The sequence below is a fragment of the Narcine bancroftii genome, chromosome 6 (genome assembly GCF_036971445.1).
Source record: "Narcine bancroftii isolate sNarBan1 chromosome 6, sNarBan1.hap1, whole genome shotgun sequence".
In the NCBI taxonomy this organism is placed as follows: domain Eukaryota; kingdom Metazoa; phylum Chordata; class Chondrichthyes; order Torpediniformes; family Narcinidae; genus Narcine; species Narcine bancroftii.
In genome coordinates, this window is record NC_091474.1 from 51,281,848 (window position 1) to 51,308,394 (window position 26,547).

Genomic DNA, 26,547 nt, shown 5'->3' on the forward strand with positions numbered 1-26,547 from the left:
TCCACAAGGAAGTTTTCTTTGAATCTTCTTATTCTCAACACTTGTGGGATCCATTCCTCAAAGAACTCCACCGGGTTATTCCCTTCAGTTCCTTCATTTAGGCTGATGGTATGGACATTGTTCCTTCTGCTGAAATTCTCCATATGATTGATTTTATCCTGCAGCAGTTTCCAGTTTCCATGCCGTTGCATTTTCTTCCAGGGCCTTCAGTTTTCCCTGAGCCAATGTCAATTCATTGTCGACCTGGTCCACTCGAGTCGTCAGATTTTCAAGCGCCATCACCCTGCCACCTCTCTCAGCACATTTTCTACCTTAGAAAACCACCCACTCAATGTCTCCATTGTTTCCAGAAACATTTGCAGGTTAGGTGTTGTTCCCCTGTCTATTTGAGTCTGTTCCGACATCATGGCAACATTTTCTTCACCACTCCCTTGTGGACTTTCTGTCAACAATCTTGGCGACTTTGAACTTCTTCAGTCTTAGTTTTTTGGGTCTTATTTTTCTTACCTGTCATTTTCTATTTTTAAGCATGCAAAATCTTTAATGAGTCTTCAGAGATTTCTTCTAACCCATGTCTGGTAGATCCTTCGCATGGCCACGCTCCAATGGTCGGATACACAAGAGTGAGGAATCACAGAAGGACTGTGAGGTGCAAATCAATAGATCTCTCAAGGTCATCGTGCAAGTTGATAGGACAGGGGATGAATTCAGGAGTCATTACATTAGGATCAATGCAACAATTAATGTTGCAGCTCTATAAATCTCTGGTGAGATCACAGTTAGAATATTGTGTTCAGTTCTGTTCACCTCATTACAGGAAAGATGTGGATGCTACAGAGAGGAGATTTACCAGGATGTTGCCTGGATTGGAAAATATGTCTGATGAGGCAAGGTTTGCAGAACTAAGGCTTTTCTCTTTGAGGCAAAGGAGGATAAGAAGTGACTTAATAGAGGTCTACAAGATTATCTTCTTCTTCTCTTTGGCTTGGCTTCGCGGACGAAGATTTATGGAGGGGGTAAAGGTCCACGTCAGCTGCAGGCTCGATTGTGGCTGACAAGTCCAATGCGGGACAGGCAGACACGGTTGCAGCGGTTGCAGGGGAAAATTGGTTGGTTGGGGTTGGGTGTTGGGTTTTTCCTCCTTTGTCTTTTGTCAGTGAGGTGGGCTCTGCGGTCTTCTTCAAAGGAGGTTGCTGCCCGCCGAACTGTGAGGCGCCAAGATGCACGGTTTGAGGCGATATCAGCCCACTGGCGGTGGTCAATGTGGCAGGCACCAAGAGATTTCTTTAGGCAGTCCTTGTACCTCTTCTTTGGTGCACCTCTGTCACGGTGGTCAGTGGAGAGCTCGCCATAGAACACGATCTTGGGAAGGCGATGGTCCTTCATTCTGGAGACGTGACCCACCCAGCGCAGCTGGATCTTCAGCAGCATGGACAAGATTATAGAGGCATAGAAAAGACAGTCGGCACTTTTTTCCCCCTGGCAAACACCATCTGTACAAAGTGAAGAAAGGGAAGCTAAGGGGAGACATCAGAAGTCAGTTTTCTTTCAATAAACATAGTGTAGGTGTCTGAATTGCATTGTCAGGGATGATGGTGGAGACTATAATAGGGGCATTTAAGAGACTCTAAGACGGGCACATGGATGGAAGAAAAATAAAGGGCTACGGGGTAGTGAGGGTTTAGTTTTTTTTTGGGGGGGTTTAAGATACATATGGGCCAGCACAACACCATAGGCCAAAGGGCCTGTACTGTGCTATAATGATCTGTTTTATGAATACAGGTGACAAGTTTTCATTCAGGACCTCACTCTAATGGGAACAACTTTTAGAATGCTTGGTTCTGACAGTTGATCCATGATTAGCATTTTGGGTGATATCAGTCTTTTAAATCTTTTCTCATGATGCTGAAAATAATGAACCTCAAGATCATTTTCAGGCATAACAACAGTGTCTTTATTTAATGATGAATGATCCTTTTAAAATAAAGACAGAATCCACAATCCTAACACACCCAGCCCAGAACTATCCCAATATTAATATCTAGAATGAGCCTGTTTGTTTTTTTAAATTTAGAGATGCAGAACCACAGGTCCTTCTGACCCAGGAGCCCATGCAACTCCAATGTAACCAATGAATCTACCAAATCCATACGTCTTTGGAATACAGGAGGAAACCAGAGGACCCAGACATGGGGAGAATGTACACACTCTTTTCAAACAGCACTGGATTCAAATACAACTCTGTACCAGGCAGCCACTCCAATCTAATTTGCACAGAGCAAAGTTTCCCTAGTTAATCCCTGGCAAATCATTTACAAGTTTTGTTTCCCTTTTCCTGCCTTGAGGTACTGAGAATATCTAGCTCAGTTATTTGAATGGAAACCCAATATTATTTTTGTGTGTGAATTGATAAACCAAACACGAAAGTGAAGGAAATGAAAAGGGGAGTATGAAAAATTAAAAATATTAAGACATTTATTTGGTATCTTTCACAAATTTGATATATTCCACTGTACTTTAAAGTCAATTAAAGAATTTTGAAGTGCCGTTACTATAGTTACAAAGAAAGTGCAGCAGCCAACTTGCAGGAAAGAAAGATCCCACAAAAGCAAAGTGATAATTTTTTTCCCCCCGAATCACACTGTTTGAGAAATAAATATTGGTCAGGGTACCAGGGAAAACACCTCAAATGGTTCAACAGGATCTTTTACATAGACCTTTGGTTTGAAGGCATGTACACATTCAGGCATTTTCATCTTAGCCTCAGCCTTTTGAGGTAAACATCTTTTGTCTTTGCACAAAATTTAGATTCAAAATAGTGTGTCATATTTTCATTTTCTTTTGACATTGTATACAGTACAGTCCCCACCAAATAATTTAAGGTTATCCCCAACCAGAAGCCCTGGATGAACAATAAAATTCAGAACATGCTGAGAGCCAGATCACAGACCCAGATCACTAGATATGACCAATGAAAAGCCATTTCCTGGGGAAAGTGGAGATTACGTACACAAATAGAAACAATGAAGGATACCCAACAGCTGTGGCAGGGCCCAAATGATGTGACATGTCACAGAACCAAATCTGGTTTAATAGGAGGCACCAAAGCTTCACTCCCAGATGAGCTCAATACCTTCTAAACACAATATGACCACTAAAAGAACCACTATCACCCCCTTGTCCCTTGATGATCCTCCACTGTATCAGAGGAGGATACAAGGCCTGCCTTCAGGAGACCGAATGCAAGGAAAGCATCTGGTGTGGACGGACTACCCAAATGAGTACTGAAAACCTATGCTGACCCACTGGCTAATGTATTCATGGATAGTTTCAACAACTTACTATAACAGGATGTGGTGCCCACCAGTTTCAAACAGGCCTCAATCGTACCAGTGCCCAAGAAGAGTGTTGTAACCTGCCTAAATGATTACTGACCAGTAGCATTCACATTCACGGTGAAGTGTTTTTAGACGCTGGTGTCAAAGTTTATAGGCTTTTGCTGAGTTGCAAAATGAATCTGTTCCAATTTGTCTATAGCAGCAATTGGTCTAAGGCGGATGCCATTTCACTGGATACAAAACACAGGGACAGCAAAGATGCAACAGTATGCTCTTTATTGACTATAATTCAGCATTCAACATCATCTTCCCCTCAAAACTGATTAGCAAACTCCAAGACCTGGGGCTCAATAACTGACTGTGTAATTGGATCCTGGATTTCTTCACCTCCAGACTCCAATCAGTGCAGATTGGTAAGAACAGTGCCTCTACAATCTCTACCAATATTAAGGCACCACAGAGCTTTACACCCATGACTGTGTGGCTTGGTACAACACCATCATTTACAAATTTTCTGATGATCCTACAGTTGTGGGCTATATAAAGAGGGGTGATGAGTCAGCAGATAGGAGAGACCCTTCCTGGACTCAAACATACTAATGTAATTGCAAAGAAAGCACATCAGTGCCTCTACTTTTTCAGGAGTTTGCAGAGTTTCAATACCACATCTGAAACTGTGGCAAACTTCTACAGATGCACACTGGATAAGGTGTTGACCAGCTGCATCATAGGCTGGAGTGGAAAGCTCTGCAAAAGGCAGTGGACACACCCCAGGTTATCACAGACAAAACCCTTCCCACCATCAAGAACATCTATAGGGAATGCTATCTTTGGAGAGCAGCAACAATCTAGAATTTACACCACCCAGGACACCCACTGTTCTCATTACTGCCATCAGGAAAGAGGGAAAGGTACAAGACTCATACCACCAGGTTCAGAAACAATTGCTACTTTTCCACCATCAGACTCTCTCAGTGACTCATTCAAGGGAATTTTTAAGAAATTGAACTCAAACCTGAAGGCTGGAATAACAGGTTTGATCACCTGGCAAAGGGCAGCATTCTTCTGAAAGAGAACGAGATTCACAGGTGTGTCCCAAAACGTTTCACAACAATTCTTTCAAGTTCGATAGTTGAACATTGATCTGAAAATTCTTGTGGCTTCATTCAGCATATGAAGAGGAAGCACCAATTCATTTTTATTTTAGATTCAAGATTTAAAAAGTTTGAAGTTACAGCCACATGAAATTTGGAAAGGAAAATGACAGCTGATCGATCCAGCAGTTGAAAAGTTCAGAAATAAAACTACATGTAAATACATAAATTAACCATCATGTTGCAAAAGGCTGACAAATTAAAACTATCCCTCCCTCCAACACCTGCAGTGGCCAGATGATTTCCTCTCAAAAATAAAACTAATGTGAATCATGAAAAAGTTACATGATATGTCATATGTGTAATCAGAATTTATTGTTATTAATGTCACAAAGTTCATTGTTCAAATAGCTAGGCATACTTCTTTTAGCCCAATAGGTAAAAGTGCAGCAGTATTTAACACAGATTCAAAATGATCGTGATCCTACATTAAATGAAGATATTTCTGTTTTATTACATGACAATAAATAGTATCTATATATGTATAAATGCAAAATAGCACAGAGAAAATAGTGTTATTTTTACTCTGCTGTGGTTCAACATTTTCCTGTGAAAAAATTATTTCAATTCAATTTCCACATCTTGCTTACAATAGGTACTTACTTTTCGTGAGGCATTTTCAAATTGAGAACCACATGCTCTACATGTGTTTTCTACTCCAGATGAAGATGACCGTGAGTTATAGCCTGCATTTGTATATGCCTGCCTTCTAGGATTATATTCAGATTCATCCATAGTCTGGTTGTCCAGGCAGAACCAGTTGCAGCAGGAGGCCCACATTGCAGTTCCGTCTGCATTAATGACAGAAGAGTGATTATTCCATCTAAACAGCATATTTTAAAAAAACAATAATCTTTGCCAAGATTAGCATTTATTGCCCATCCAAAATGGTTCAAGATACAAATGTGTTTTAATACTTTTAAAATGATACGACTCTGAGATGTCGAACCTTGTTCCTATTGCTTTTTCTTTTTATCTCCTGTGGAGGCGCACATAGCATGTAGCGAAACGGCCCCGCTTGTATAGCCGCGCTGGTGGGACAGCTGCAGGGAGATGGCGGCATTGTGACTGATTACCTCGTGGCTTAGGCCACTCGCGCCCCAGGCGATGTGATGATGTCACCACCGCGCAGGGCGGAACTCCCATTGGCCTTAAAGGGACATGTGCAAAATTCAAATAAACAGTTCAACTGAAACCTCCACAGTGTCCTGTGGTGTGTTTCTGTGTGTAGCAGCCGCGACATTGGTGACCCCGCAGAGCCCAGACATTATCTGGTCTCCAACCATGGATTCGTTGGTGATCAGCGCAGAGGCCGTGAAACACCCAACCACCCCCCCCCCCCCACCTTGGACCCATCAACCCTGCACGTGGTTCGGGCAGGCGGAGGTGCAGTTTCATCTCAAACAGATCAACACAGCCAGAGTGGACGACCTGATTCACGATTCACCAGAGGAGGGGAAGTATGTCACCCTCAAAGCCTTCGGTCTCTCCAGTTGGCAGCGCGCAGCCAGGCTGATGCACCTCGGTGGCCTAAGAGTCAAAGCCCCGTCCACTCTAATGGATGAAATGCTCGCTCTGGCAGAAGGCCACAAACCCTGCCTGGTGTTTGAGCAAGCCTTCCTCAAACAAATGCTGGAAGACATTCATCTCCTACTGGCAGACAAGGATTTCTTGAACCCCCAGGTTGCAGCCTACGCTGACGTGCTGTGGAGAACCAAACGGGAGAACGAGGCCACCGTGAATCAGATCACCCGCCCTGGACCCAACCAACCACAGCCCACCCCCAGACAGAAGCCAGAAGAGCACCAAACCACCTCGCGTTTCTACCACCTACGCTGGGGAGCCCAAGTCCACAAGTGCCGACAGCCCTGCTCATAACAGGGAAATGACCAGGCCGGCCGCTGCTGATGGCTGCAACAGCTGGCCACATGAACAGCCTCTTGCACATGGTTGACAAGACCAATGGACGGCATTTCTTGGTCAGAGCAGAGTTGAGCGGCTTCCCCCGACCACCCTCGAATCCTGCACGAGACCCCGATCCTGCTTGGCATTCGAACGGCTCCGAAGGAGGTTCTCCAGGTTTCATCTGCGGAACTTGTCTATGGTGCACTGTTGTCGCTGCCAGAAGGGTTCTTCAGGGCAGGCGAAGAATCCGGAGGTGAGAATCCAACCCTCCTCGCAGACCTCTGCATCAGGCTGGCACCCCCACCATGGCAAGCACCCGGCGAAAGTTCTCAAGGAGCTGGTCTCAGTGGAGTTCATTTTCGTCTGGTGTGGTCCGCACTCTACCCACCCTATAGCTCCTGAACAAGGTCCCACACCAGTCAGGAAAGACTTTTACCCTGGACATTGGGGGCAGGGAGGTGTTATTCACAATCGACAGACTGAAACTAGCACACATGGACTTAGATCAACCAGTGAGGATGGCCCAACCTAAGCAAAGGGGTCAGCCACCCAAGCGGTGAGATGCACAAGCCGGGTGGGGGGGGGGGGGGTATAGTGTGCTGGCGCACATCGCTTGTAGTGAACCGGTCCCGCTTGTATCGCTGCGATGGCGCAGCAGCTGCAGGAAGAGGTCACCATCGGGGCCTCACAGATTACCTCGTGGCTTAGGCCACAGCTTGCACCCTGGGCATCATGATGATGTCACCTCTGCCTTAAAGGGGTGTGCGTGAAATTCAAACAAACAGTTCAACTGAAACCTCCACCATGTCCTGTGGTGTGTTTCTGTCTGCGTAGCAGCTGCTACACTCCCTTTATTCCCTGCTGTCTGTCCCCATTTCTTTCAAATCTGGGGAGGGGGCACTGGGAGAAGAGGGACTCTCCTTTCCTTATTTTTTTTCCAGACCTTATGAATATTTTTCTCTGATTTTATATTCAATGTATTATTGTTGTTATATTAAGTCCTATATTCTGCATTTTCTTAACTTTCTTAATATTCAAAAAAATTCAAATGTGATGCATTTTGAACCATGTCAATCCTTATAGTGAGATATTCAGGTATTATGCAGAGATTTCCAACATTTTGATCAAGTGATTGTGACAATCTCCTTCTGCCTTGTCCTTGGAGGTTGTGAGAGATGATAGTTTAGTCAGTGCTGTCGATGTAATGAACTTCTACAGCTATATTCCACCAGCAGTGAAAAAGTGGATGTTTAGAGGGATATATAGGATGCTTCACTCTGGATGGTATCAAAACTTCGAGTCTTTTTGGAGCTGGTATTTTACCAATTGTGGAAAAATAGTGAAGTCAGGAGGTTAACATTCAGCTACAAAATATCCAATGTCAAACCTCTTCTTGTTGTTCCTGTTGCTAGTTTAACTTGACGGGTTCTTTTTTTTTGAAACTTTATTTAAAGATTTTATTACATAAATAAAACAAAGAAATTACATTTAAAGAAAAAATAAAAAAGTAATTATTGCAACACAACATTAATAGCCTAACTTAAATCAATCTAACCCCCCCCATTTATACGACCACTAAAAAAAAACTATATATAAAAAAAACCCACCCTTCCCCCAAAATAAAGAGTGAAGAATTAATAAAGTTAGTAATATTATATATAAAAAACACTCTCAAACAAAAAATAAAAAGTAAAAATATTTTTAAAAATATATCAAATCTAAAAAAAAATCACACATAAAACATATTTAAATCAGACTTAATTGCAAGTACTTAACAAATGGAGTCCACTTCAACTTATAAAAAGACATCTTATCTTGAATTGAAAGATATCTTTTCCATAATTAAACAAGACTTCATCTCTAAATACCACCTATCTAAGGTTAGTATATTTCTATCTTTCCAAGTAAGCGCTATCATTTCTTAGCCACTGCTAAGGCTAAATAGATAAAAGAAATTTGATAATCATTTAAGCCTAAATCGATTAATGATTGCATATTCCCTAATAAAAATATATCAGGATCTAATAGAACATAGATATTATATAAACTATTAAATATAGATTGAATACCTTTCCAAAACTGTTGCAATCGATCACAAAACCAAACTGTATGTAAAAAAAGTATTAGCCGTCTGATCACAACGAAAACAACAATCTACCTTACTAAGGCCAAATTTTTTAAATTTCTCTGGTGTTAAATATAATTGATGTATAAAATTATAATTAATCATTGCTAATCTAGCATTAATCAATTTCTGAATACTATTCTGACAAATTTCCATCCAAGCTTCTTCAGCTATTATAGAACCTAAATCTTTTTCCCATTTCAACTAACTTGACTGGTTCTGTTACATTTCTAGTTCACAGGGATTCTTTTGGGACCTAATTGTGGGGGATTAGACAACTTCAGTATGGCTGAACTTCAAGGGTGGCTAGACTCTCCCTTGTTAGAGATGATCCTTACCTGATACCAACATTACTTTTCATTTCTTAGCCCAAACCTGACCCACACTGCAGATATTCTGAATCTGTTTCAATGCTGCAGTTCTAATGCTCCCACTCTGATCTTTTGGTCATTGGTAATCCCCAATGATTTCTTGTATCTTTATGGTTGGGCCAAGATTAACTCACCTCAGTATCTATCTTTTGTACTGGAGAGCATGAATTCAACTTTCATTCTATTTTGGAGTTTTGATAGCAAGGCAGCAAGTTTGTAAGAGTTGACTCATGTCTGGTCATTCAGATGAAAAGCCAAAAGCAAAATTTTCTCTATGGTATGTGTATATAAATAAAAATCTTATTCATACATTCAAATTTCCAGATCTAGCTGTATACAAATGACTGCCATGGCTATTATAGGAGTAACTAAACTTCAAAAGTATTCACTGACCAAGTGTTTCAGGCTGTCTTCAATATGTGGGTAATGTCAATGGAGCATTCTCTGCTTGGATTGGACCAGTACAAAAATAACACAACAGTGTTCTCTAGTCCACTGTGCAGAATGTGCATAAAGGCAACACAGACAAATGATACACATATACAGTACATATTAAAATAAATATTCTTAATAAATAGTAGAGTCACAGTTGTTTTCAAGCAGACCATGAAAAGAATCTGTTCATCAGCCTGGAGGTGCTGGTTTTGATACCTTCTGTATCTTGTACCCTGATAGGAGTAGCTGGAAGACGCTGTGTGCAGAATAGTAGGGGTCCTCCCTGATTTTGCAAAAATCCCAAGAAACCACATCAATGGGTGGGAGGGAAATCTCATTGATCCTCTGTTGCATTTATGGTCCTGTTGGTTGACCTTAATTCGATGCTCTACTGCAAGTGAATCACACTGTGATGAAGCTGGCCAGGACGCTCTCAATAGATCTCCTCTAGAAAGATAACAGAATGGTGGCCAGTAGCCTTGACCTCCTTTTAAGGAAGTACAGTCGCTGTTGAACTTTTTTGACAACCGAGGAGATGTTTTGTGTCCAGGATAGGTCACTTCTTAAGTGGACTCCAAGCAACTTGGTGCTTTCCACTCTCTCCACTGCCGAGCTGTTAATATGTAGTGGAGGGCTGTCATCCCTGGTCCTCCTGAAGTCCACAATCATCTCTTTGTCCATATTGAGACTCAGATTGTTACACCATTTTACAAGGTTTTCAACCTCTTCTCTGTTGAGAAACTCATTGTTGTTGCTGAGGCAAACTATTATTATGACACCTGCAAACTTGATGTCTCTGTTGGAGGGTGATCTGGCAGTTGTGGGTCAGACACATGACCAGGAGTGGGCTGAGCACGTTGCCAAGTTCTCAGTGTAATGGTACTCGATGTTCTGCCAACCCACAGACTGCAGTTAATTAAATTAAATTAATTAAATTAAATCAGCAATCACGGTCATCCATGACATATTGGCAAATGTAGATCAAATACTTTGAACTTCTGACTGAAGATAGCAAGGTCTTTTCTTTTGTACTTGTTAAAGACATCCTTAATCCAAGGGAGATTCATGGCAAAACAAGGTAGAACTGTGGAACTTTGATGCAATCTAGTGGCTGTGAGATCACTCAGCTGTGTTTTTGCCCTGTGATGCAACCACACAGGTTGGAACCTCATTTATACCTGGTATTCTTAAGCCGCTTTCAGGTGGAATCGCCGGGAGAATGGGTTCCAGGTGTCTGTGAAGGGATGCTCAGGTGGCAGCGCTGTTCTGCCACTCGAAAGGTCTGCAGCAGGAAGAGGTGCCCTGGAGCAAACACTGGCTCCCGAGTCAGGGCAGTGGCAGCCGCTTGACAGCCCCCCTCACCGCTGACGTCCCGCTCCGGCTGCTACAGCCCTGACGTCTCGTGCCGGGGGGGGGGGGGGGGGGGCTCAGGCAGCGGGGAGTTGGGTCGCCGGCTGACTGTCATCAGCCCACCCCCTGCTGGGCACCTGAAAGCTGCTAGCTGCTTTGCCTTGCTGTTTTCAACTGCAAAGGGGGAGCGCTCGGAAGTGGAGAATATACCTCCCCGAGGTGGGTTAAGTAAGTGGTCCTCTGGGACGGGTTTTCCGCTTTCAGGTGGCCTCCCAACAGCCACATTGGGGTATTTTAGGCAGATTTATATTTGGGTATTCTGGCCACCTAAAAGCGACTTTACTTTATTCTTCTCTGCTCATCATTGAACCTGGCTTAACAAGAGAAAAAGATGAGCAATATTCCTTCATGTTATATGGAAATATAATCAAGCTACTGATATTCCTTCATGAATTCACAGCTTTGTGCTCCCCAATCTGATATGAACCCAAATTAATTTGCATGGTTGAGATTTCTACAAACGTTATGGACTTGGACTTCATTTCATGTGCATTGTTCACTAATCGGTTGTATCAAGAGAAAACACCCATGATATGGACTGGTGAAGTAGCTCTTTTCCTTCATTGGATAGACCTTCAGCTGCTGCAAATTCATTCTGGCAGCTTTATTGTACAGGACCTAGCCAGCTCGGTGAATAGTGGTGCTACAAAATCATTTTTAGTACAGGTATTAGACATTAAAGGTCCCCAAAAGGCACAATATGTGCACATTTTATCTGCAGTGCTTGTTACAAGTAATGCTAATCGTGGAAGATCATTAATTCCTCAAATGAGGGAGAGAAATTACAATTCTTTGCCTATGCGTAACCAACAAATTACAAAAAGGAAACAATTTTCTTTCCTTACAAGGGAACCAGTTGTTTTCTGATCCCTCACATAGACATTACCATTATAGACATTAGCTTCAGACATAATTAACTAAATTCAAATGATCTCTCAGTTTTTCATTATTTATCTTGTCCATCATAACCTATTCAAGATCAAATTCATTATCATCTGGCAGTACGCCATATATAACCATTTTTCCAGACCATAGTGCACATATAACGAGCAATGCACAGCACATAATTACATGTATATAAAGAGATAATATTTTGAAATTATTTGTTCAGTTACAGGATACTGTTCCTCCATCTTAGCCTGTGGGAAAAAAAGCTACTTCTCAGCCTCACAATCCCAAAAGGTATGCTCCAGTCCCACCTCCTTGGTGTGAGTTTGTCAAAGATACAATCTGCTAGATGGAAAAGGTCCTCCATAATTCTGAGCCCTATTCAAGCAATTTTGTCAATAAAGGAGAGCAAGATGTCAGTGATCTTCTTGGCCTTTTTTATGGTCCTCTGTTTTGACGCATGGTCTGATGCTTTGCAACTATCACACCACACAATAATGCAGCCAGTCAGGTAACTCCCAAAATGTTGTCCAGATGGGGGCCAGTAGCCTTGACCCCCTCAACCTCCTTAGAAAGTGTAGGTACTGCTGGATTTTCCCGACTAATGATGTGGAAGGCCCAGGATCCAACATCCTTTATATGCACTCCAAGGAACATTTCAGAGCCACTGATATTTTATGGAGAGTGATCAACCTTTGTTCTCCTGAAGTCCACAATCCTGTCCTTTGTAATGTTCACGTTAATATTCGGGTTGTTGTTTTTGCACAATTTTACAAGCCTGCCAACCTCCACTCTGCAAGCTGAATCATTAATGTTGTCAATCAGGCTAACTACTGTTGTATCATCTGCAAATTTGATCATTCTGTTTGAACTAGCCGTGCAGGCATGAGTCAACAGTGTGAACAGTAGCAGGCTAAGCTCACAGCCCTTGAAATGGGACTTGAAATTTTGCTGCCAGCCTGGACTGTGATCTTTCGGTCTTGCAGAAAGGGATGTTGATGTATCAGAACTACCCTTAATACATTTACAGTTTGTTGAACATGGAACCCATGGCAGCTGCAATAATACTCTCTGGCAGGAGACAACCAATTGTTTTAAATTGTACCAGAGCAAACGTTGAATCCTGAAATTTAGTAAATTGATCACTACATCACTATCAAGTAGCTAAATAAAATGCATCCGACTGAAAAAAGTAATTGATTACAAAAACAAACATTAATTTCAAGTAAATGATATCATTAATCTCAAATGGGTATGAAAAGCAAATGAGCAACACTCATTCAATTAAGCATTGCAAAGAGAAAATTTGACAGGTTCTGGGAGAAGAAAAAAAAAGCCAGGCTAAATCACTCTTGCAAGGAACTAGATGAACAAGATCAGCCCAATTAAAATTTTACCAATCTATCATAAATGTCACAGACAGGCACAGGAAAAGATAAAAGCATGAACATATTGGACTGTAAAACAAAAGTATGGCTATAAAAATCCTGCGAAGATAACATTTCAAAAGTTTTTTGGCACACCTAAAAAGAGGTGGTGCTGTTTTGAAATGCGTGAAATACATGTCACCAGAAATATACCTGGACTCATTTTCAAATGAGACTACAGTCTCATTTCAAATTGGGTTCATTTCAAATGAGACCAGGGTTCTTTGGAAATTGGATGATCTGATTAAAACTTATTGGGAGAAATGGAGTAGATAGAGAAAAGACGACTTCTTCTGGTTGGAGAACCTAAGACAAGGTCAGGCATCTCAGCAATGAAGCAAGGAGGCAAAAGGTTGCAAAGGTTTGGACTTTCTTCCACAAATACCATTCAAAATCAGTTAGGTGGTGATGCCATTTCTCAGATCAGACATAATCCCATCAAATTGCAGTTGAGGTTATAGAAGCAAAATGAATTATTTCTCATTTTAACTGCCCAATGTTATAGTGAACAAAAGAAAAAATGCATCTTGATTTGATCAATGAAGAGTGCATTGCTGTATGAATGGAAATTATTAACTTTTAGAAGCAAGATCAATCAAGAAAATGGACTCTTCCCATTTACCAACCTCCAAAATAATTTGAGGTTAATAATTGTTCTGCACCCAAATCACTTTCTTGGGGAAGCAAAAACAGTAATTCTAACAAAATCCTTCCAAAGGTCAAAAATGAAGCTGCTGTAACCATCTTTAAAAAGAAAACAATTTACTTCACCAGCATCTTTCTCAATGTGGCCTCCTTTACATCAGTGAGACCAGAAAATTGCTTTGCTGATTACTTATGCTCAGTTTGAGAGTCTAAAGCCCTTTTTAGAAGAGGTCCTTCAATATTACCATAAAGAAGACCCGTTATTAAGCCAACGTTTTAAAAAACGGAACCAAACAATGCCGTCATAATGCTGCCCCAGTGTGTCATTTTACAAAACATGCCAGCATTCCAGAAGTAAAAGAGGCGTGACATGTAACACAACAGCATCAGTGTCTAGTGTGATAGCTCACCCTTTTTATATAGACATCAATTTGGCACTATGACTACCCCTACTGCCTGTTTAAAAACGGGTCTACAATGACCCCACCCCCATTTCGTGTTCGTACCTTTTACACAGAACGGCGTGGTGCAATAACCAGGCAACATTCCCACCTTGAAGATGGATAGGGGCTTAATTTTGAACATCGTGTAGTCAAACATTCCAACATCCCCCAACAATGACAAATCTGTACTAAGCCTCATCCTGTGTCAGGGTGAACCCAAATGCAAACTTGACGCCAACACATCATATTCCTCCTGGACTGCCTTTAAATTTTAGGTGCACACCACAGAAACATGCCTTTCCAGCACCCAAGCCCATCCTCTAAAATATCTCAATTAACCCATAACCCCTGTATGTTTTGAAAGGTGGGAGGAAAGCGGAGCACTTGGAGGAAACCCACAGATGAGGAGAATGTACAAACTCCTTACAGTGCTTGAAATCATTTTAAATACAGATGTATGTTGCAGCACTGGTTAGAAATCTTTCCATACAACTTCTCTTCTGACCCATTTCCCGTGTTATGGTACTTTGCCATGTAACCGCAGGAGATTCAAGTCTTCTGGTTTCTCCCTTCCCATTGCCAATATACAGGGTGCCGAGCCAGATCTAATGCATTCACATCATGGCTTCTTCTACACTGAAGAAACTAAGCAATAATTGGGTTGATTCCAAGCATTCACTGAAACTGGGTCTCTGGTGCTGTAATAGCATTGTGCTAAACCACTACGATAGCCTTTAACTTCTTGGCACAAACATAGGTTTCCCAACTTTAGACGATATCCACTCCATTTGCTCCACTAGTTCCACCTTTAGCCAACTCCTGTACCTTTCTTCTTCTTCTTCTTCAAATTTTCTTCCTCCTCTTCTGCTGGCAGTCTCTCCCTCCACCTCTCCCACCTTCTGAACTCTACCCCACAACCTCTTCACCTTGCTTCCAGGTTCATCCCCTGTGCATGATAATATGACCCCCCAACTTTTCTCTTTAATCTACTTAATGGGACCAGACCTGAAATACTGGCTGAGCATGGATGCCCTCTGACCTGCTGACTTCCTCCAGCAATTCGTTGCTCAAGATTCCAGCATCTCCAGTCTTTGGATTATGATATTAGTCTTGCTGTTTCTGCATTCCCCAAGGTGGTTATTTGGATGCAGAGGAAACATTTATAATCAAACAAAAGATGTACTTAAAAGGAAATACAAGAATCTTCAATCACAAATAACACAAAATCCTCAACAGATTCAACATCAGTCTTTGGAAACATTAAATACAAATTAAATCTGAACCAATGTCTACATGTAAAAATTAACCCCTCTTTTAGAAATTTAAAGATACAAATGCAAAGAGAGGCTCAATTGTTAATAGCATGAAACATCATATTGGGCGGCATGAGTGAACCGGTGCGGACTCGAAAGACCAACATGGCCTGTTTCCGCTCCATAAATGGTTATATGGTAAACACAGCGGTTGCGCAACACCTTTACAGCACCAGCGATCAGGATAGGTTCAAATCCTGCACCGTCTTAAGGAGTATGTACATTCTCAGTGTCTGTAGGTTTTCCCTGGGGGCTCTTGTTTCCTCCCACTGTTCAAATGTACCAATTGGGTGCAAAATGGGTGGCACAGACTCATGGGCCAAAATGGCCTGTTACCATGCTGTATATCTAAATTTTAAAATTTACTTTGAATTTAATTTTTAAAAAAAAAAATCACAGCATCATTACTTGATACACAGCAAGTAACTTTGTGCTTTCCAAATTATTATTATTATTTTTTTAAAAATCAGAAATTTGAAATCATTTTAAATACTGATGTATGTTGCAGTACTGGTTAGAAATCTTACCATATAACTTCTCTTCTGACCCATTTCCCGTGTTATGGTAATGATTCAATTCTTCTGGTTTCTCCCTTCCCATTGCCAATATACAGGGTGCCAAACCGTATTATATGGCGAGCTCTCCACTGGCCACCAAGACGGAGGTGCACCAAAGAAGAGGTACAAGGACTGCTTAAAGAAATCTCTTGGTGCTTGCCACATTGACCACCGCCAGTGGGCTGATATCGCCTCCAACCGTGCATCTTGGCACCTCACAGTTCGGCGGGCAGCAACCTCCTTTGAAGAAGACCGCAGAGCCCGCCTCACTGACAAAAGACAAAGGAGGAAAAACCCCCACTCAACCCCAACCAACCAATTTTCCCTTGCAACCGCTGCAACCGTGCCTGCCTATCCCGCATCGGACTTGTCAGTCACCAACGAGCCTGCAGTAGACATGGACATACCCTTCCATAAATCTTCGTCCGCGAAGCCAAGCCAAAGAAAGAAGAAAGAAAAGAAGCCAGATCTAATGCATTCACATCATGGCCTCTTCTGCACTGAAGAAACTAAGCATTAATTGGGTTGATTCCAAGCATTCAGCCTTTTGAAGTTACCCAGAATTCCCAATTGTCTGCCACTTTAATTCCTATTCTATTTCCAGAATGATCCACTCTGTGGCCTCGTCCCCATGGCATTTTGGTTTGAGTGCTTAATACACTAAAGTGCTGGAGAAACTTAGCAGCTCCCATAGCGTCCATAGAAATTAAAGATATATGACCAACATTTCAGGTCTTAGCCTGTTGTATGAGCAAAAAGCAGGCAGGAATCTGAACAAAGAGGGAGGAGGAGCATAGGACAACTGAAAAGAGGTAATGATGAACATGGATAGGACAGCAGGAGAGAAAAGATGAGAATTGATCAGGGGAAGGGGATAGCCCTGTGAATGAAGAGCTAGAGGAAAGGAGACATAGGGATCAGGAAAGAGGCAGGGAGAAAGAAAAGGGTGGGGAGAACTGATAAAAACCGGAGAAGATGTTAATGCAATCTGGTTGGAGGGTGTCCAAATGGAATAAGAGATGATGTTCCTCCAATTAATTTATGGATGGTTTCAGTTTGGCAGTGCATGAGACCATGGACAGACATGTTGGCATGGGAAATTGAAGTGGGCTGAACCTGGCGTTTCCATTGTGGGCTCCTCGAAATTGGAGATTGGATGCAGACAGATTGCTTTGTTGAGTACCTTTGTTCTGTCCACCATAATAGCAGGGATCTACCAGAGGCAAACCATTTCAGTTCCCAGCCCCATTCCCAGGCCATCAGGTCTGTCCAAACTGGGACCATCCACAAACTAGAGGAACAATTCCTTAAATTCCATCTGGGCAACTTCTAACCAAATGGCATTAACAACGACTTCTCTGGATTCTGTTAACCACACCCCCAGCCTCTCTTTCCCTATCCCCATCACTCTTTTCCTCCAGCTCCCACTCCTCCTTTCTCTCTCCTTGTTTCCTTTCTCCAGCTCTGCATTCACAAAGTTATCCCCTCTCACCAATCAATTCTCTGGTGCCCTCCTATCCATGCCCACCGATGACATCTTGGCTGCTACCCTGTGCTCCTCCCCCTGCCGTTTCTTCCCTCCTAACTTCATGTTTTTACTCAGGTACCTGCCTGCTTTAGGCTCATACATTGATGGAGGGCTCCAATGGACATTGCAGGGCCTGCTGATTTCCTCCAGGACTTTTGCATATTGACTACAATCACAGCATCTCCAGGCTTTCTAGTTTCACTTAATTGAAGTGCTATTTTTTAAAATGCAGAATTGGAGCAAATGATTAACGCATGTCAAAAAGAGGAAGCAAATGAGGTGCATAAGGTTTAAAACTTTCAGCAGCCTTCCAGATTCAATATCAAATTCTCCAGCCTCAGATAAAGCATTATTTCACTCTGCAGAGCTGATCATTTTCACCATTCATCATTTTGGCTGCTTTTTTTTTTCTCTTTTATAGCATCATCTGCCTGCTGGGTATGCCCCCAGTCCTGCTATCACCAACACAGAATTCCGATAATTTGGTCTCATCTTATCAGAGACAAGCCCTTTACTCTTCCCATTCCCCCCTTCACTTCTCCGCTAATGAAAGCAGAATTTTTAGCATTGGTATTATTCCAAATAAATGTATTGGCAGTGCTTTATATTTTACTCTAAACTTTTTACTTGGAGAAATGAAGATTGTTATCCACATATTCAAATCTACTTTAATATGATAATATTCTTCTGAATTATATTTATTTTGCCTCCTTGTTTTACCTTGCATTTTCCAAACCAACTTTACAGAAAATAAACACATTTCCACTTTTAATATTGGTACATTTTTAATATTCAAGTGTCTCTATCATCATAAAACAATGATTAGGCCAGTAATGGTGAGTTGTGAGTACATATCTTTTAAAAAAAACTGCTTTCCAGATGAACTTTCAAAATATAAATTGAGATAAAGGGTGCTCCTCTTGAAGTGTTAACTGCGTTTTCTTTCCAGAGACGCTGCCTGACCTATTCAACATTTAATGCACTCCTCTGAGCAGAATTGTTACAAATTCTTGGAATTTCATTCTAATATTTACCCTTATAAAATACAAGTACAAAAAGATACAAAAGTTTCAAAACTCCAAGTTTTAAAAACGAAGCGATAAAAGATGGCATGTTTATATTTTGTAAGTTCAAAAAAGCCATCTAGAAAGCATTTAAAAAAAAACCTGCACTACATCTCATCAGGTAATCAGGTACATCTCATCATTGCTCATTCTTTCTTTGGCTTGGCTTCGCGGACGAAAATTTATGGAGGGGTATGTCCATGTCTGCTGCAGGCTCGATGGTGACTGACAAGTCCGATGCAGGACAGGCAGGCACAGTTGCAGCGGTTGCAAGGGAAAATTGGTGGGTTGGGGTTGGGTGTTGGGTTTTTCCTCCTTTGTTTTTTGTCAGTGAGGCGGGCTCTGCGGACTTCTTCAAAGGAGGTTGCTGCCCGCCGAACTGTGAGGCGCCAAGATGCACGATTGGAGGCGATATCAGCCCACTGGCGGTGGTCAATGTGGCAGGCACCAAGAGATTTCTTTAAGCAGTCCTTGTACCGCCTTTTGAGGGGGAGGACATGGACCTGTTCTCGGGCCTGCGCAAAGGAGGTTTTAGGTGGAGTGCAGTGTGCGCAGTACTGGCCCCACCCTTTACCCCCATGGTTCGTGTGCCGTGGCCAAGCAAGCTGGGACGTGGCAGCGAGGTCCTTGGGTCATAGGTTTTATATCGGAGTGACCTTCTCCTATGCATGTTGCTTAACCGGGCTGAAGAGGCCTGCCTCCCCTTTGCTCATTGCTCATAATCATTGATTTATGACAATGCACAAACTTGAATATTAAAAGGGCATTTACCAATTAATGAACATTTACCAAGCAGTCAAAATAGCAGGAAGACTAAAACAGCAAAGTAACAATACACCCAAAAGTTACATTTGTATGACTGAGTGAGGCAAGGCCACAAGGGAGAATAGTATAGAGATTGCAGAGGCCCTGGCAGACATGTACTTAAAACATCCTTAGCCTCAAGTGAGGTGCCATAGGATTTGAATAGCTAATGTTACTATTTAGAAAAAATGGTTGAAAAATAATCCAGGTGAGCCTGATATTAGTCATGGGTAAATAAATTATTAGTTATTCTAAGAGATCGAATACACAATTATTTGGCTAGGCAGGGAATAGTTAGGAATAGTCACCACAGCTTTGTGTGTGGTAAGTGGTGTTCAACTAATGAAGAGTTTTTTGAAGAGGTAACCAGGAGAGTTGATGAAGGAAATCTGTGAACGTCGCTTACAATGACTTTAGTAAAACCTTTCAGCTGCTCAATGTTCAGAATGAGGTAGTAAATTGGATTAAATTAAGACAGAAGCTAGAGATTGGTAGTAGATAATTAATTCCCTATCAAACTGGAAGCCTGTGACTAGTGGTATGCCTCAGGGATCGGTGCTGGATTCATTGTTGTTTGCCATCAAGTATAGGGAAAAGCAGGCGATGGCAATGTTGATGACTGTTGCTTGAAGCTTCTTATCCCAGCTGTCAGGCAAATGTCCAAGGATACATAGTGCATCGAAAGGATAGACAGGGAAGCAGAGGGGGTGGCATGGCTCTGTTGGAATAACATTAAATTATTAGAAAGGGGTGACGAAGGATCAAAAGATATAGAATCATTGTGGGTTGAATTAAGAAATGGCAAGGGTAAAAGGACACAGTTAGAAGTTAAATAAAGACATTTAAACAGTAGCCAGGATGTGGACAGCAAATTACAACAGCAAATGGAAAAGGCATGTCAGAAGGGCAATGTCATAGTGGTCATGAGGGATTTTAATATGCAAGTAAATTGGGAAAACCAGGTTTGGACTGGATCTCAAGAGAGAATTTGTAGAATGGCTTTTTAGAGCAGCTTGTTGATGAGTCCACTAAGGGAAAAATCAGATGTTGTGAAATGCACCAGCGGCGATAAGGGAGCTTAGGGTAAAGGAACCATTCGGGGGCCAGTGATCACAATATGATTGAATTCAATCTGAGATTTAACAAGGAGAAACTAAGTCAGATGTGTTGGTATTTCAGTGGAGTAAAGGGGATTGTCAATGGAGAAGGGTTCGGAGAGCTCATTACTGTATCTGACCCGACCTTACCGAACCCTTCTCCATTGACAACGGCGTGAAGCAAGGCTGCGTCCTCGCACCAACCCTCTTTACTATCTTCTTCAGCATGATGCTGAAACAAGCCATGAAAGACCTCAACAATGAAGACGCTGTTTACATCCGGTACCACACGGATGGTAGTCTCTTCAATCTGAGGCGCCTGCAAGCTCACACCAAGACACAAGAGCAACTTGTCCGTGAACTACTCTTTGCAGACGATGCCGCTTTAGTTGCCCATTCAGAGCCAGCTCTCCAGCGCATGACATCCTGTTTTGCGGAAACTGCCAAAATGTTTGGCCTGGAAGTTAGCCTGAAGAAAACTGAGGTCCTCCATCAGCCAACTCCCCACCATGACTACCAGCCCTCCCACATCTCCATCGGGCACACAAAACTCAAAACGGTCAACCAGTTTACCTACCTCGGCTGCACCATTTCATCTGATGCAAGGATCGACAAAGAGATAGACAACAGACTCGCCAAGGCAAATAGCACCTTTGGAAGACTACACAAAAAAGTCTGGAAAAACAACCACCTGAAGAAACACACAAAGATCAGCGTGTACAGAGCCGCTGTCATACTCACGCTCCTGTTCGGCTCCGAATCATGGGTCCTCTACCGGCATCACCTACGGCTCCTAGAATGCTTCCATCAGCGCTGTCTCCGCTCCATCCTCAACATTCATTGGAATGATTTCATCACCAACATCGAAGTTCTCGAGCTGGCAGAGTCCGCAAGCATCAAATCCATGCTGCTGAAGACCCAACTGCGCTGGGTGGGTCACGTCTCCAGAATAGAGGACCATCGCCTTCCCAAGATCGTGTTCTATGGCGAGCTCTCCACTGGCCACCGAGACAGAGGTGCACCAAAGAAGAGGTACAAGGACAGCTTAAAGAAATCTCTTGGTGGCTGCCACATTGACCACCGCCAGTGGGTTGATATCGCCTCCAACCTTGCATCTTGGCGCCTCACAGTTCAGTGGGCAGCAACTTCCTTTGAAGAAGACCGCAGAGCCCACCTCACTGACAAAAGACAAAGGAGGAAAAATCCAACACCCAACCCCAACCAACCAATTTTCCTTTGCAACCGCTGCAACCGTGCCTGCCTGACCCGCATCGGACTTGTCAGTCATCAACGAGCCTGCAGCAGATGTGGACGTACCCCTCCATAAATCTTCGTCCGCGAAGCCAAGCCAAAGCAAAGGGGATTACAGTGGCAAGGGAGGGGAACTAGAAAAAGTAGATTGGAAAAGGGGCTCTCGTAGGGAGGAACAGCATACATGGAAGCAAAAATTAGTAGGAAGACAGAGAATTAGGAAATTTTAAAAAACTTCAAATTTATTGTCAGAGTATATACATGACATCACATAAAACCCAAAGATTCCTTCTTGTGCAGGCAAGGCTGGATTATCACTTATTGGTTGTATAAAAAAACATCTAATGTATACAAGTAAACAAAGAAATGTAAAACAAACTACTATGCAGAGAGGGGGAAAAAAAATCAATATAGTGAAAAAGTAAGATCCTTAAATGTGTCTCTGAATTTGTTGTTGAGGAGTTTGATGGTGGAAGGGTAGCAACTGTTCCTGAATCTGGTGGTGCAAGTCATGTGGCATCTATACCCCTTTCCTGATGGGAGCAGCGAGAACAGAGCACGTCCTGACCACATCCAGAGCATGTTTGAACAGAGTCCAAAGGTGGTGTGGATCCTTGATTTCTGTTGCTCTCTGATGGCAGCATTCCCTGTAGATGTTCTCGATGGTGGGGAGGATTTTGCCTGTGATGTCATCGGCTGTGTCCACTACCTTTTGCAGGGCTTTATCAGGAGTATTGGAGTTGCCATATCAAACTGTGATAGGATCAGCTGGTCAGCACAGTTTTCTTCACACACTTGCAGAAATTTTCCAGGGTTTCAGAGGTCATACCAACTTGGAGAAGGTAAATGAAAAACTCATAAGGAAAAGATGAAATATGAAAGTAGGCTAGAAAACAATATCAAATAGGATTCAAAAACTTCAAGTCTATCAAGAGTAAAAGAGAAGCAAGGATAGATTATAGGATCAATAGAAAATAATAATGGAGGAGATAAGGAGATGGAAGAGGAACCGAATAATTTTGCATCAGTCTTCACTGTGGAAGTCATTAGCAGTGTGCCGGATGTCCAAAGGTATTAGGGAAGTGAGTGCAGATACTATTTCATGGGAGAAGGAGCTCAGGAAACTGAATGGTCTTAAATGAGTCTCCAGATAGATTGCATCATCTGAAAGAAGTAGCAGTAGAGATTGTGTAGGTATTGGTAATGATCTTTCAGGAATCAATAGATTCGGACGTGGCCATGGAGGACTTGAAAATGCAAATGCAAAAAGGGAGAGAAGCAGTTGAAAGGAAATTATAAACCGGTTTGCCGGAGATCAGTGGTTGGTAAGATGTTGGAGTTGATTGTCAAGGATGAGGTTACAGAGTACTTGGAGGCACATGACAAGATTTTCTCAAGAGAAAATCTTGCTGGACAAACCTATCGGCCTGTAAGTTTGACGTCTGTGGTAGGTAAATTAATGGAGAAAATTCTTAGAGATAGTACTTATAAACATCTGGATAGACAGGGTCTGATCAGGAGCACTCAACATGGATTTGTGGGAGGAAGGTCATGTTTGACCAATCTGATTGAATTTTTTGAAGAGGTGACGAGGAATGTGGATGAGGGTAGCGCAGTGGATGTTGTCTATATGGACTTCAGTAAGGCCTTCGATAAGGTAACACATGGAAGGTTAGTTAGGAAGGTGCAGTCTTTAGGTATAAATTTTAAGATAGTCAAATGGATTGAACATTGGCTGAAAGGGAGAGGCCAGAGAGTGGTAGTGGTAGTGTCAGGTTGGAGGCCGGTGACCAGTGGGGTGCCTCAAGGATCTGTATTGGGCCCATTGTTGTTCGTTATATACATTAATGATCTAGATGATGGAGTGGTGAATTGGATTAGTAAATATGCAGACGATACTAAGATAGGTGGAATAGTGGATAATGAAGAAGGTTTTCAAGGATTGCAGAGGGATTTGGGCTGCTTAGAAAAGTGGGCTGAAAAATGGCAGATGGAATTTAATGCTGATAAGTGTGAGGTGCTTCATTTTGGTAAGAAGAATCAGAATAGGACATACGTGGTAAATGGGAGAGCATTGAGGAATACAGAAGAGCAGAAAGATTTAGGAGTAACGGTACATCGTTCCCTGAAGGTAGAAACTCACGTGAATAGGGTGGTGAAGAAGGCTTTTAGTATGCTGGCCTTTATCAATCATTGCATGGAATATAGGAGTTGGGAGGTGATGTTGAGATTGTATAAGACGTTGGTGCGGCCTAATTTGGAGTTCTGTGTGCAGTTCTGGTCGCCTAATTATAGGAAGGATATAAACAGAGTGGAGAGAGTGCAGAGAAGGTTTACCAGAATGTTACCTGGGTTTAAGCATCTAGAGTATAGGGAGAGATTGGACAGATTAGGTCTTTATTCTTTGGAGCGTAGAAGGTTGAGAGGGGATTTGATAGAAGTATTTAAGATTATGAAAGGGATAGACAGAGTGGATGTGGATAGACTATTTCCATTAAGAGGAGGAAAGATTAAAACAAGAGGACATGGGTTAAGAATTAAGGGGCAGAGGTTTAGAGGTAACATGAGGGGGAACTTCTTTACTCAGAGAGTGGTAGCCGTGTGGAATGATCTTCCGGGAGAAATAGTGGCGGCGGAGTCAATTGTATTATTTAAGAAAAGGTTGGACAGGTATATAGATGAGAAGAAGATGGAGGGTTATGGGCATTGTGCAGGGAGGTGGGACTAGAAAGGGGTGTTTGGTTCGGTGCGGACTAGAAGGGCCTAATGGCCTGTTTCCGTGCTGTAATTGTTATGTTATTATTTACCTTCTTCTTTGAAGAAGTGATGAGCAGGCTAGATAAAGGAGGTGCAGTGGATGTTGTGTATTTGGATTAACAAGATAACAGCCCATGGTTTTACAGAAATCATACTAGGATGTGTAGAGCTTGTCTGATTGGCAGGAAGTCGAGTCAAAAAACAGTGATAATATTTTGATTGGCTGCCAGCTGCTTGTGGTGTTCCATCGGAGGTTGTTGTTAGAGCCGCTTCTTTTTTTGTTGTATATCAATGATTTAGGTTATGGAATAAATGGCTTTGTGGCCAAGTTTCCAGATGACACGAAGGTGGGTGGTACAGGAGGTATTGAGGAAACCAGGAAGCTGCAGAAGGACAACAGATTTGAAAATGGGCAGAGAAGGGCAAAATGATATACAGTGTCAGAAAGTGTGTTGTCATGCATTTTGGTAGAAGAAATAAATAACTAGGTTTTCTAAATGGGAAGGAAATTGAAAATTCCCAGATGGAAATGGACCTGAGAGTCCTCGTGCAGGATACCCTGAAGGTAAACTTGCTGGTTGAGTCTCAGCAGTGAAAATAGCAAATGTAATTTTGTGTAATAGTTAGCACAACACCTTTATAGCACCAGTGATTGGGACTGGGGTTCAAATCCCATGCCATCTGTAAGGAGTTTGTATGTTCTCCTCGTGTCTGTGGGGGTTTTCCCTGGGAAGGCTCTGGTTTCACTCCCACCATTCAAAACGTACCAGAAATGTAGGTTAATTGTGTGTAAATTTGGCGGCATGGACTATTGGGCCGAAATGGCTCGTTTCCATGCTGTATGCCTAAATTTAAAAAAAATTAAATTTAATGCTGGCATTCATTTCAAGAGGAATAGAACCACAGTGCACTACAGCACAGAAAACAGATCATTTGGCCCTTCTAGTCTGTGCCAAAACACCATTCCGCGATCTCTCCCATACACGTATCTATCCATGCATTTACCACGTCAGATGCAACTCGCTCCACACTCCCATGACTCTGAGTGAAGGTTCCACCTAGTGTTCCCCCTAAACCTTTCCCCTTTCACCCTAAAGCCATGTCCTCTTATATTTACTCTGTCTATACTCCTCAATTGTGTAAACCTCTATTAAATCTCCCCTAATTATTGTAGACTCCAAGGAATGAAGTCCTAACCTGTTTAATCTTTTCCTGTAACTCAACTCCTGAAGACCCAGCAACATCCCGATATCCTTCTGTACTCTTTCATCCTTACTGATATTCTTCCTATGATTAGGCAACCAGAACCTCACATAATACTCCAAATTTGGCCTCAGCAATGTTCTATACAACCTTACCATAACATCCCAACTCCTATACTCAGTATTTTGATTTATGAAGGCCAAGATGCCAAAAGCTTTCTTTACAACCCTGTCTACCTGTGATGTCACTTTCAGGGAAATGTGCAGCTATATTCCTAGATTCCTTAGTTGTTCTGCACTCCTCGGTGCCCTACCATTTACTAAGTCCTACCTTGGTTTGTCCTTCCAAAATGCAACACCTCACACTTGTCTGCATTAAATTCCATCTGCCACTTTCTGGTCCATTTTCCAGTTGGTCCAGATTCCTCTGCAAGTTTTGAAAGCTTTCTTCGCTGCCAACAATGCCTCCAATCTTAAGCGTTATCAGCAAACTTCATGATCCAATTTACCACATTATCATTCAGATTATTGATATAGACAACAATGGTCCCAGAACTAATCCCTGAGGCACACCACTAAATCACAGATCTCCAGTCTGAGAAGCAATCATCCACTACCACTCTGTCTATACAGGAGCAGGGATGTGATATTGAGGCACTGGTGAGACCTCACTTGTCAGGCTATTCATTAAAGAAAGGATATACTGATGTTAGAGAGGGTTCAGAGGAGGTTCACAACGATGATTCAGGAATGAAAAGGTTATCATACAAGGAATGTTCGACAGCTCTGTTGAAATTTAGGAGAATTGGGGTGGGGGAGGTGAGATTTCTCAT

The 26,547-nt window shown here is 42.2% G+C and overlaps 1 protein-coding gene across 5 annotated transcripts in view; it reads right to left on the bottom strand.

Annotated features, from left to right (window-relative positions):
* Positions 1-26,547, bottom strand: part of LOC138736084 (E3 ubiquitin-protein ligase rififylin-like) — a 64,604-nt gene that overhangs the window by 22,793 nt on the left and 15,264 nt on the right. For 3 of the 5 annotated variants that reach the window (XM_069884974.1, XM_069884977.1, XM_069884973.1), the window contains one exon: positions 5,096-5,283. In XM_069884974.1, coding sequence (XP_069741075.1) covers positions 5,096-5,272 — 177 coding nt within the window. In that variant the 5' untranslated portion in view covers positions 5,273-5,283. Of the gene's footprint in view, positions 1-4,353; positions 4,372-5,095; positions 5,284-26,547 lie in introns of those variants that run through there. The other 2 variants (XM_069884975.1, XM_069884976.1) reach the window with 2 other exon arrangements.